The sequence below is a fragment of the Urocitellus parryii genome, chromosome 5 (assembly GCF_045843805.1).
Source record: "Urocitellus parryii isolate mUroPar1 chromosome 5, mUroPar1.hap1, whole genome shotgun sequence".
NCBI lineage: Eukaryota > Metazoa > Chordata > Mammalia > Rodentia > Sciuridae > Urocitellus > Urocitellus parryii.
The window spans coordinates 68091700-68103637 of record NC_135535.1 but is presented as its reverse complement, the minus strand read 5'-3'; the positions used below and the strand labels follow the sequence as shown (position 1 = coordinate 68103637).

At 47.1% G+C, this 11938-nt stretch overlaps 1 protein-coding gene across 1 annotated transcript in view; it reads right to left on the bottom strand.

Moving 5' to 3' along the window:
- Positions 1–3357: 3357 nt before the first annotated feature.
- Positions 3358–11938, bottom strand: part of Vdr (vitamin D receptor) — a 32604-nt gene continuing 24023 nt past the window's right edge. Inside the window, exons 5-8 of the mRNA XM_026400675.2 lie at positions 11103–11274; positions 4946–5097; positions 4619–4735; positions 3358–3617 (exon numbers count right to left, since the gene is read on the bottom strand). Of these exons, the coding sequence (XP_026256460.1) occupies positions 3358–3617; positions 4619–4735; positions 4946–5097; positions 11103–11274 (701 nt within the window). The remainder of the gene's footprint in view (positions 3618–4618; positions 4736–4945; positions 5098–11102; positions 11275–11938) is intronic.

The window sequence follows — 11938 nt, the reverse complement described above, 5'->3', positions numbered from 1 at the left end:
GTTAATCAATGGCTTCTGAAGGGTCCAAATCTCAACCCTCTCATCACCAATGTAGCTTTCAGCAAGTTATTCTCTCTGTCTAGTGGGGGTAATAATAGCCCATCTCCCATAGGGTCCTTATAAGGATAAAGCAAGTTGGTTTTCATAAAGCATTTATTTACAGCAGTATTTGCCACAAAGTAAGTGCTATGTAAGTATGAATCAGCTTTATTACCATAAGCAGAGCTTTTTTTCCCCATTGGTTTACTTGACAATTTCTGGCAAACTTTTTTTTTTTTTTCTATTTGGAAATCAGTTGGGAGGCAACATTTAAAGCTTTCTTCTGCTGCTTAATGTCTGACTTTCACCAAATTTGTCATACATTCCACCTCTTCCGTTGACCTCACTTGGATTCCCCCTACTTGCTTCCGGTTAGCCAGCAGAAGGACCTCCCCATGCCTGGAATCTTGTTTATTTTCCACTTTGGTGTGTGCTTTCCTTCACTTCTAATATATACTTTAAAAGTTTTCACTTTATACATGTCCACCTTCACACTTTCATTCTAACACACTAGACAATACAGTTTTCTCCCAATTCAGATCCCTAAATCTTCACTTGTTTCTTTTTTCTTTTCCTCCCAGCTCCTAGACTTCCCTTTTGGAGTCCTGGTTATTTGCCCCTGGAATGAGTAACCGTTGTTCCCAGGGGGTCCCCTTGAGTTCCCAGGAGAGGGCAGGGTCAGAGGGAGAGCTGGGGAAGTGCAGACATTACAAAGATCAAGGTACTTTATTGATAAGGCAACAACAGCATTATACGGGGCTGAGGCAGAGACCAAAGGCCAGGGCCACCCGAGGGGAGGGGTTGATTCACATTGAGACACAGGCTGAATGTCCTTCCCCCTCCTTCTTCTGATGGGTCAGTGGGGCTACAACCCAGGGAAAAAAGAAAGGGGTTCCAGATCTAGACATGCTCTGTCTAAATTTGGGTCAGTCATCAGGGAAATGGAAAATAGGGTCTGAGCTTAAGTGTTTTGTATTGAAAAGGGCACTGGAGTATAAGTCCAAATTCTTGTCCAGCCCTGGAGTGACTTATTTGCTTGTTTGTTTAGTTTTTTTCTTTTGTACCAGGGATTGAACCCAGAGTGCTAACCACATCCCCAACCCCTTTTATGTTTTATTTTGAGATAGGATCTCTTTAAGTTGCTCAGGGGCTCACTAAGTTGCTGAGGCTGGCTTTGAACTTGTGATCATTCTGCCTCAGCCTCAGCTCCTGGAGCAACTTAAAAATAGTTATTTGAGCATGGGTAAGTCATACCCTCCTCTAAGGGTCAGTTGCCTTTAACAAGGGGGTCTAACTACTTTAACAATTTTTAAGCTTTCTCCCCCAGTGGAATAGAAAATTAGATCAATGCATTCTACAGCTAAAAATATTCTACAGCTAAAATCAAAGGTCTTTCCCTAGACCCTTATACAATAATAACAATATTCACTAATGTACAGTATTTTCACAATGTAAGTCCCCCCCCCCCCATAAATAGCTCTGCCTGGTACCCTCAATATTAGAACATAGTGGAGTCTGATTCTGAAAGCAACTAATATCTAACACATTGAAGATGAAGCCATAGGTATGCTATTCTGTAATGTGGAATGTGGCCTTTAGACATGTTTTCACCTGAAGAATTTTGGGAAATGCAGGGCCAGGAGGACACTGACAGCTCTTGCTATGTTGAGTCTGATTCCTCCCAGTTTTCACAGATGTAGGTGGAGGGGTGCATCTTCTTGGGATTTGGGTGGCCATATTCCCACTGACCTTACCTCCATGTCGATGTGGAAATACTCCCCTAATTCAAGCAGTCATCTCAAAGACCCTCCATGAGTCCCTCTGGAAGAAGCCCCTCTGTGTGGCCCACACACCCACAACCCACTCGGCAGGGAGGGTTCCCATATCCTGGGTGTGGCCACTAGAGGAGGAAATGGAGTCTAAAGTTATGCATTCCCCTCCTGGCCATGTTCCCTGTGAGTTCTGGGTGGTAGAGTGATGAGAAGGGAACCAGCCCCACACTGCTGGGTCCCCACATGCTCTGACCAGCCCCTGGATCTACCAGCTCCCCCGACCAAGCCCTGAGGTGCAGGTGCTGGCTTCTTATTCTGCATCTGGGTAGCTATCTTGGAGTTACATGTGGGCAGTCCTCTATCCCACCCTGCCAGGGGAAGAAGATGCAAGTCCCATGTACTTGTCAGAGGGAGGCCCTGTTGTTCCAAACTGGGGCAAGAGGAGATTGGGACAACTTCCTTGCTACCGTTGGTGATCAGAGAGGGTGAGGTCTCCTTGGGGGTCAAGGTAGGAGGGCCTGCCCTCCTGGGTGGGAGGTAAAGCACTGGCAGAGTGAAGAGGAGGACAGTGGCAGGGAGGCCTTCTTTGCAGTCCCAGGGTAATTCCATCTTGCCATGTGGATGGTTGGAAGGAGAGCTCCCTCTCAACCAACCCTGGACTTTGTGACAGAGACAGCCTTGGATCACCATCCATTGCCATTCTGGGAGGCTGGTTTGCCTGTTGTCCACTGCCTGATCCTGTGTTCTGCTCTCCTGGGGCTTCTCAGCGGGTGGGTTCTGAGCCAGCAGCTCCTGCCATAGGGAGGAAGCCCAGCATACCACAGCTACTGCCCATGAGAGGATTACCATGGCAAAGGGATGGAGGTGGGCATACCAAGACTGGGAGAGTACCCTTTGGCCAGCAGGGTGGGTGAAGGGGTATCATGACCTTAGTTTTCTTGGATTTGCTCATTCTTGGCAGTGAGTGGCCCAGGCAGGCCAGGAGAAGGAAGGCAGAGGGAGGAGGCACTATTGTGGATGGGACAGAACAGCACAGATAGGTAGCAGGATAAGATGGGGTAGGGTAAGGATTGTGGGTCAGTTATGTATTCTGTGTGGGCAGGGGGAGGGGTCTCCTCACCAGGCTCTGGACGTATGGGCTGGGGGAGGTACAAGTATCTCTGTCCCTGAGGAGTGGGTGCATTTGTCCTGCCTGCCTTCCTTTGCATTAGCAGCAGCCACTTAGGGAGTGTTGGGGACATCCCTGGGCAAGGCCCCTCCTCCAGCCTCTGCCCTCTGTCTCCACTTGATTTTTCTTTGTCAAATAAACAGTAACTCATGACTGAGGTCTCATGGGACAGGGGGCAACCTGTGGCCTGCAGAGAAGGGGAACCTGGTATTAGACCGGACAGGAGAGAGGATGGGCCAGACAGACAAGGGAGTTGGCAGAGGTGGGGTTGAACTCCAGGAGGAGTGGGAGGGGCTGCTGGGCTGTAGCCAGTCTGGGGCCTGGGCACCAGGCCCTGGAGGAGCAACCCGGCCCAGGCGCCACCACAGGCCGCCCTAGTCAGGAGATCTCATTGCCAAACACCTCAAGCACAAGGGGCGTGAGCTTCATGCTGCTGTCAGGCTGGAAGGAGAGCGAGCGATACTGCTTGGAGTGTTCCTCGTTGAGGCTACGCAGGTCCGCCAGCTTCTGGATCATCTTGGCATAGAGCAGGTGGCTGCCTGGGGGCGGGTGGCGGCAGCGAATATAGGTCTGCAGCGTGTTGGACAGGCGATCCTGGATGGCCTCCACCAGCTTGGCGTCCTGCACCCCAGGTCGGTCTGTGGCACAGGGGATAGGAGGAGAAGACACAGGGGCTCCAAGCTGACTCCCTCGCTGCTCAGTCTCACTCATATGGATACCTTGTGAGGCACTGCCCAGGCCACCCTGTATGACTGCTGACCTGAGACACCTGCCTTAAATCCCTCAACAACTTCCCACTGCATGGAGGATGACGTCTTTTCATGAGCCCATCTGGTCCTGTCTCCACCTCACCTCATTTCCTCTGTCTGTACATTGGTCTGTACATTGTGCCTGTACAATGTGTCTGTACATTGTGTCCTGAGCGATGCACTCTCTGGCCTCCGGGCTTTGCTTTTGTGTTTCCCCAGCTTGGAACTCAGCTCTTCTATCTTTGCCTGACTGACTGTAACAGCTTACAAGACCTTCCTCAAGTGGGCCCTTCCTGACGGCCCTTCAGCTCCATGTCTTAATCAGGAGCCCTGCTGCTGTCATATATTCTATAGATCCACAAATCTGGGCTTCATCACCAAGAGAACATCCCCAGGGCCACAACAACTTCCTCTTTGGCCTTTTTGCCCTCTTCCCACCCCAAACAAACAGAAAAGGTCAAGGGTCAAAAAACACTGCCTCCAGAACCAGCCAGGTAAATGCAGAATCATTCATCATCCTCAAGGTTTTGTGTTCTTCTGAGGAACCTCAAGTGACAGAAAAGTTCATTCCAGTTCACACAGAAGAGAGCCCAAGTGTTGGGAACACCCAGGCCTGTCTGTGGCCTGAGGAACCCTGTTTATCTGGTTTCTCAGAATCTTATGAATCACCTACTGTCTCTAGAAGAAAAAGCCAAGGGCAGTGAGGGATGAGGGACCCCTCAACCATTGCACACCCTAAGGGCCATACAAAGCCAGCAAAGCGATGTTTCTCTATTTCCCTATTTGCCTTTCCTTTTGATCAATTTTCCCTCCAGATTGCCCTGCTGGCCCTCCACAGGTCATTGTCTTTCACCACTTCCTAGTGAGTTCCTCACTCCTGGGCTCCATACCTGGGGAGACGATGCAGATAGCCATGAGCAGGACATGTTCTTCCTCATGCAAATTCAGCTTCTTCAGCCCCACTTGGAACTTGATGAGGGGTTCAATCAGCTCCTGGGTGTGCCCAGCTATCAGAAAGAATGACCAGGTACTGTGGGTAGAACCCAGGAGCTACCCACCCCACCTCCAACCCTTGCCTGCCCTTGCTCTCCTCTCCCTGTTGTTGCCTAGCCCCACCCCCCACTATCTTCCATGTGCCTGATGGGAGCCCAAGACCTCAAGTGGGTTGGAACCAGAGTCTGGAAGTTGGAAAAGGTGGAAGCAGAATCTAGACACACCTTTGGTCACATCAGTAAAATTATACTTATAGTCCTGGTTGCCGCAGTTCCAGGACATGTCATCCATAGTGAAGGACTGGTTGGAGCGCAGCATGATCACCTCAATGGCACTCGACTTCAGCAGCACGATCTGGTCCTCAGAGGTGAGATCTCTGTGATGGTTGGGGAGGTGAGGAGATCAGGCCACCAGTCAAGACCTTCAAGTCACACCAATCAGTTTAGGGTTACACCTGCTAGGTGACCATTGTGTGCCTCTGTCCTCCACACTGACCATATGCCAAGGTGAAAATTGAAGTAGCTCAGTTAATAAGAGAAGGAAAATCCAGTGACTAGGCAGCCAGAGCTATTAGTGATGGGAAGAGAAAGCCAAAGGAAGCTCCCCATACCGTGGTGTGGATAGGGTGGTCTGCAAATGCTTTGGCCCAAGTCATCTTCAACAAATCCCCTGTTTTCATTTCTTCTCCCTCTTCCTGTCCACCCGTCCTTCTCAGTAGTAAGCTCTGTCTCCAAGACCTTTCTCAAACCCTTGACCTTATTCCTACTCTCACCAGGACTGCTCCATCAAGAGCTCCATCATCTCTTAAAATAGCCTCCTCTTGGGGTTCTGGACTCATCTCTTAGATCTCTCATTCATCTTTCCTCCTGCTCTTCCAGGTAAATGACACTTTTGTGCCCAGAAAACCTCACTGATTCTCAAACACCCATAACTTGGATCCAATCTGTCTTTCCAGCCCACCCCTCCCAATGCAAATGCCATCAACCCTCCATTTCTAGCAACACTAGGCCTCTCTGTATTTAGATGCTGTATGCTTTCAGACCACTATACCTTAGAGCATACTCCAGCTCCAGTGAGGAACACCCTTCTTCTAATTTTCCATCATACTGTCCTTATCCTGAATCCAGTGTTATCTCTTGGACCTCCCTCCCCCATTCTCTTTAGCAGAAGCCATTTCTTTATGACCCACTGCACATCACTTGGCTCTTATTTTGTCCTTTCACCTTCAGCTCTGTTCATGCTAGTCTCTGGCTCTTATTTGTAAGTTACTTGAGGGCCAATACCATCTCTTAATTACCTTACTGTTGCCCATACTCTGACCATCAAGCCTTGAGTACAAGAGGATCAATAAATGTGTGTATGTGATAAGAGCCCAACAATTAGTTCCACTGTTCTGAGTCATAAGCTGGGCTTGTCTGAACAATGGCAAGGCAAAACCAGAGACCATGGACCCACTTGCTTTTGGCTTTTTCCTCCTTTTTCTTCCTGACTGTCAGTTTTCTCCTGGAAATCATGTAGATGGGCTGTCATCTTCTCTATGGCTGCTCTTTGGTATGTAAATACAGGAAGCAGATATTAACTGATGGGAGTTCTATATCAACAGGTGATAGATGATGGGGAATGAAAGGGCTTACATGATTAGGATGGTAGGCAAAGGACTGGTATTGAGCAATACACAAAATGCAAGAGTTGGAAAGCCTCTTGGAGACCAAGTGGGCCAATTCCTCTTCCTGCATGCCTGACAGATAGCGCTTACATAGCCTCCACAGGATGCTCCTGATGTAGGGAGCTCACAGCCTCTGGACTCAGCCATCAGGTTGTTAGATAGTTCCTGCCTTGATGGCCTCTTCTTCTGTTCAGCTTCAACCCCCATGCAGAGATATTCACCCAATGTTTATAGTTTTGCACTCGAAAGAATCAGACTTCTCCTTTATCCTTGAGATGGCCCTTTAACCATGCTAGTGGAATTTTTAAAAAATTTATTTATTCATTTTTTCCCATTCATTTGTTTGGTTGGTTTTGGGGTATTGAATTTTGTCAACTGATTTTCTCTGACAACTGATGACAATGATTTCTCTTCTTAAGCCTGGGTATGCTTTTCCTGACTGTTGTAACAAATGACCACAAATCTAGAGACTTAAAACAGCAGGAATGTTTTATAGAAGTCCCAGGTAAACCTCCGGGGTCAACTCCTGATGTTGGCACAACCATGTCCTTTTCTTTTCTTGGTACCAGGTATTGAACTCAGGGGCACTCAATCACTGAGCCACATCCCCAGCCCTATTTTGTATTTTATTTAGACACAAGGTCTCACTAAGTTGCTTAGTGCCTTGCCAGTTTTGAAGCTGGCTTTAAACTCGCAATCCTCCTGTCTCAGCCTCCTGAGCTGCTGGGATTATAGGCATGCACCACCATGCCTGGTGGATTTTTTTCTTTTTTAAAGAAAAAATTACCATGTCCTCTTTATATATTCTCTAGGAAAGATGGGCTAATAACTGTCTAAGTCTAAATGTTTCCTTATCTTTGTCACTTTTCTCTAGCTGTTCACTCTACATTTAAAAAATAAAAATTAGGGGCTGGGGTTATGGCTCAGCAGTAAAGCACTCGCCTAACACATGCAAGGCCCTGGGTTCAATCCTCAGAACCACATAAAAATAATAAAAATTAAAAGTTATAAAATTTAAAAACATGATAAAAATAAAAATTAACATCACCTCCATTGTGTTTTGGTTTTTTAACTCAACATACAAGTAAAACATATGTATAATTAAATCTTTGGAAAACAAATGTATAAAAGCAAATAAAATTACTTATAATCACAACTAACATATATATATATATATATATATATATATATATTTTTTTTTTTTTTTAACATACTTGAGTTCATACTAATTCCAGCTTCCCATATCACTGAAAATTCTTTCACCCAGTTCTTAGTGGGCTGGGTAATCTTACATCAGTACACTCAAAGTTATTTAAGCAGTCTCCCATTTACCTATTTTGGGATGTTATGGTAGCTTCTAACTTTTGCTACAATAGGTAATTTTGCGAGGACTGTCTGTTCAGTGCCCTAGTCAGGATGGATGGCATAAGTGAACACACATTCTCTGGGTGGTTGGCCAGGGGATTTCAGTAGGGTTGCTCCTTGTTGTGACCCAGACATGCTACTGCTATGAAGCAAACCTCTGATGACCCCACATTACCACCCACAGCCAGGAAAGACAGGGACTTTCTAAGTGCGGTTCACAGCCAGAACTGGGGATGGTGGTGGGTGGGAGTAGACATGGAGTTTAAGGAAACCAGTAAGAGGGCTGCTCTGTGACAACTGGAGCCTGCTCAGTCTCTGCCTCCTCCCTGACCTGTGTGATATTTATACCCTTGTTATCATCACACCTGTGGCCACTTCTGAGTACCTGAGGCGTGCCTGGTTTGATGTTGCTGTCTGGTCTTTCCCACCCCCAAGGGCAGAGTCCAGCCCCCCCTCGCCTGAATTCCCACGGTATCTCTAGCAGGTTTCCAGGAGAGCTCTTATCTCTCTACAGCAATTGCTCACATGCCTATCTCTTCCATCAGACACTGAGTACCTGGAGGCAGGGACTGTGTCCTAGTCAACTTTTATCCCTCACAGTTTATATAAGAAAGTTGTTTGTTTGATGGATGGGTAAATGAATGTGGAGGAAAGGGCACAGGACAAAGGAAGTACCATGACCCCTGAGCCTTTGTCTCAAGAAGGAGTCCCTGGAAATGGAAGTGGTATTTTTAGCCCACACATCTGGGCTCCAGCTGGAGTGGCCTAGTCCCTTGTGCACCCACTTGGCTGTGGAATCTGAGGGTGCTTGGTCCTCACATCCAAGGCTCTTCCTGGATGTAAGGACCAAGCACCCTCAGATTTGCAAGCTGCTTCTGACAACACTTCTTCTATGCATTTCTTTTGCAGTACCAAGAAAGAGGGAGGTTTGTGGGGTAAGTCTGAAAGGATGAAAGAGAGGCGGTGGGAGGAGGGAGTGGGGCCAAGTGTTCACTACAGTGCAGTTCACGCCCAGAGCAACCCATCCAGTCCCGCCCCATACTGGTCCCATGCCCAAGCTGGAGTCTCATCCAGACCCCCCTCCCCTCACCTACACAGAAGTCTCATCCTGCCTTCCCCACACCCACCACCCCCGCCTATAGGCAGCAAGATCAAAGCCACCAGGGACCATGGCCACTGTTCTTCCACTTCTTGAGAAATCAAAACCCTTAGCATGGAAACCAGAAAGACCAGGGAGCTGCTAGACTGGCCCTGACTGGCCCCTGGAAGTTGCTCCCATCTGAGCTCAGCACCCTCTCCATCTGGTCACAGTGTGTCCACATCAGTGTCCCCCCCATGCTCTTGCCAAGGTCTGCTCCATTTATATGGAAAAACATTCTGCTCTGAAACTTCTCAAGTCACTCTACAGAAAGAGAAGTTAACCCAAGGACATTCAGGATCAGTTTAACACATTTTGTATCAATGGTTTGGCACCCCTATTACCTGCTCACATGTACTTCCCTTTAGCCATGACTACAGGACCAGACTAACGAACCCCAGGGAAGATAAGACTTGAAAAGAAGAGGGCAGACTTAGGCTCAGACTTGGGGAGAAAAATTGAGAGGGAGGTAAGGAACAGGTACCAAAGGACACTGGAGAAAAAATGGAGGCTGGGGACACTTAGGGAAGAGGAGTAGTGCTGAGAGATGCATTTTAATGAGGAATTTCCTTGCAGGATGGTTTCCCATGTGCGCAATCCTAGCCACCACTTAGAACACCAAAACTTAGCCTCTGGAGAGAGCCTCAGGCCATCTGTCCAACTCCCCACTAGGGCAGGGAAGAATGAATCCTGTGCAGATGAGGATGGAAGCCAGGTGCTTCAGAATAGACTTTGGCACCTTGAAGTGTTTTTTCTCTATTTACACAAAACAAGACTTTGGAAGAGATGGAGTTTGCAAACAGTAACATGAAGCATGGAGGAGGGAGTTGAAACTTGTGTTCAACGGAATGTGTTTTTGGTTCCAAGGGAAGGCTCTGGAGGTTAAACCCAGGGACTCACAGGAGACTCAGTCACTTGTTCTGTCTGACTGCCAGCATGGCCCTTGCTTCTGTTGCAGCAACCCAAATGTTCATGTGGCAAGAGTGTCTCAACATTGTTTGACGTTCTTTTTTTTTTTTTTTAATATTTTTAGTTGTCGGTGGACCTTATTTTATTTATTTGTATGCGGTGCTGAGAATCGAACCCAGTGCCTCACGCATGCTAGGCAAGCGCACTACCACAGAGCCACAACCCCGGCCCCCTGACGTTCTTTTCTTTACAATTTTCACATTAATTTCAGGGCAAGAGCATTGGAGAGTTTCTGGTATATGGGTTGGTGAGAGGCATAAAATAAAGCAGGGCTAGTTGTCTCAGCACAGAAACAAACTGGAAAGCGTTGAAGCACCTGACTTCCATCCTAATTCTGAAGAGCAGTCCTCATCTATACATTGCCATTAAGCAGGGCAATGTGGTAATTTAGACAATAACTAATTGATGGCTTCAGTATGCAGCAGAGGGATCCACAAAACAAATAATGGCAGTTCATGTTAGTTCCATCCAGAGCTGGCCAACAATGATTTATTTTCCAGCTTACAGGATCCTATTATGTATTTATTTATTTTGGTATTGGGGATTGAATCCAGTGATGCTTAACCACTGAGCCACATACCCAGCCCCCTTTTAAAAAATATATTTTTAATTTTTTAGTTGTTAGTGTACCTTTATTTCATTTATTTACTTATATGTGGTGCTGAGAATTGAACCCAGTGCTTCACATATGCTAGGCAAGTGCTCTACCACTGAGCCACAAACCCAGCCCTCCCCAGCCCTTTTTGTATTTTATTTAGAGACAGGGTCTCACTGAGTTGCTTAGTGCCTCACCATTGCTAAGGCCAGCTTTGAACTCATGATCCTACTGCCTTAGCCCCCTGAGCCTCTGCGATTACAGGCATACACCAGTGCACCCAGCTACTATATATATATATATATATATATATATATATATATATATATATATATATATATTTTAAATCAAGATACACAGTGAAGTTTTGGAAAGAATGAAGATTTAATATACATAAATATGGATGTAGCTATCTCCCAATATATTTATTAAAAATGACAACTTGGTGTTGCTGGCTCATAAAGCAGTGCTGGATGGGCTACATTTCCTAAAATACAGATTCCTGGGCCTCCCCCAGAGATTCTGATTCTGGAGGTCTGAGGTAGAACCCAATCTCTGTTTTGGGGAAGCAGTGGGTTGGTGACCTCCAAACCTTCTAGCTCCATCTAGGATTCTGACTGATCCCCAGACATTGCAGAAACTACTTACCTGAATCCTGGGATCATCTTGGCAAAGCCGATCACCTTTTGGATGCTGTAACTGACCAGGTCAGCTAGGTGGGGCAGCATGGATAGTTGGGACAGGTCCAAAGTCACAGAAGGATCATCTGGGTCTTCTTCACTTAGATCCAGGTTCGAGAAGTTAGATGGCTCCATCATGTCTGGGGAAAAGGAGGAAAGAGTAGGAACTATTTAAGAATACTCAGGCCGGAGCAAGGCATGGTGGTGCATACCTGTAATCCCTATGGCTCCGGAGTAGGAGGCATGAGGATTGTGAGTTCAAAGGCAGCTTCAGCAACTTAGTGAGGCCCTAAGCAACTTAGCAAGAACCTGTCTCAAAAAATAAAAAGGGCTGGGGATGAGGCTCAGTGGCTAAGCATCCTGGGTTTAATCCCTAATACTTCCCCACAAGAAAAGAATACTCAGGCCAGGTCCCTCTTGCCTGCCCCTACAAGGACCTCATGTGCCCTGGAAGCAAAGCCAACAAGGGACCCCACAGTGACAGCCTCCCTCCAAAGGCCACACTGCAGCTCCAGGATTCCCTCTGGGTCTCTTCTGGTCTCTTCTAGCAGTGTGAGGTGTGAAGCAGTAAAATCAAAGAGCCAGAAATACTTAGAGAAACAAGACTTCCTTGAGCCATGATTTTGGAGACCACGTGATCTTGCAGAGCATGGATCAGATGGTCCTTTCCACACAGCCTGCATCAGAACTTGGCCTCTCCCTCAGCATGGGCCCAGTGCAAGTCAGTGCCCTTCTGTGATCTCCATTAAAAATGAATTTGGGACCAATCAACTTGCGTGTGTGTGTGTGTGTGTGGGGGGGATG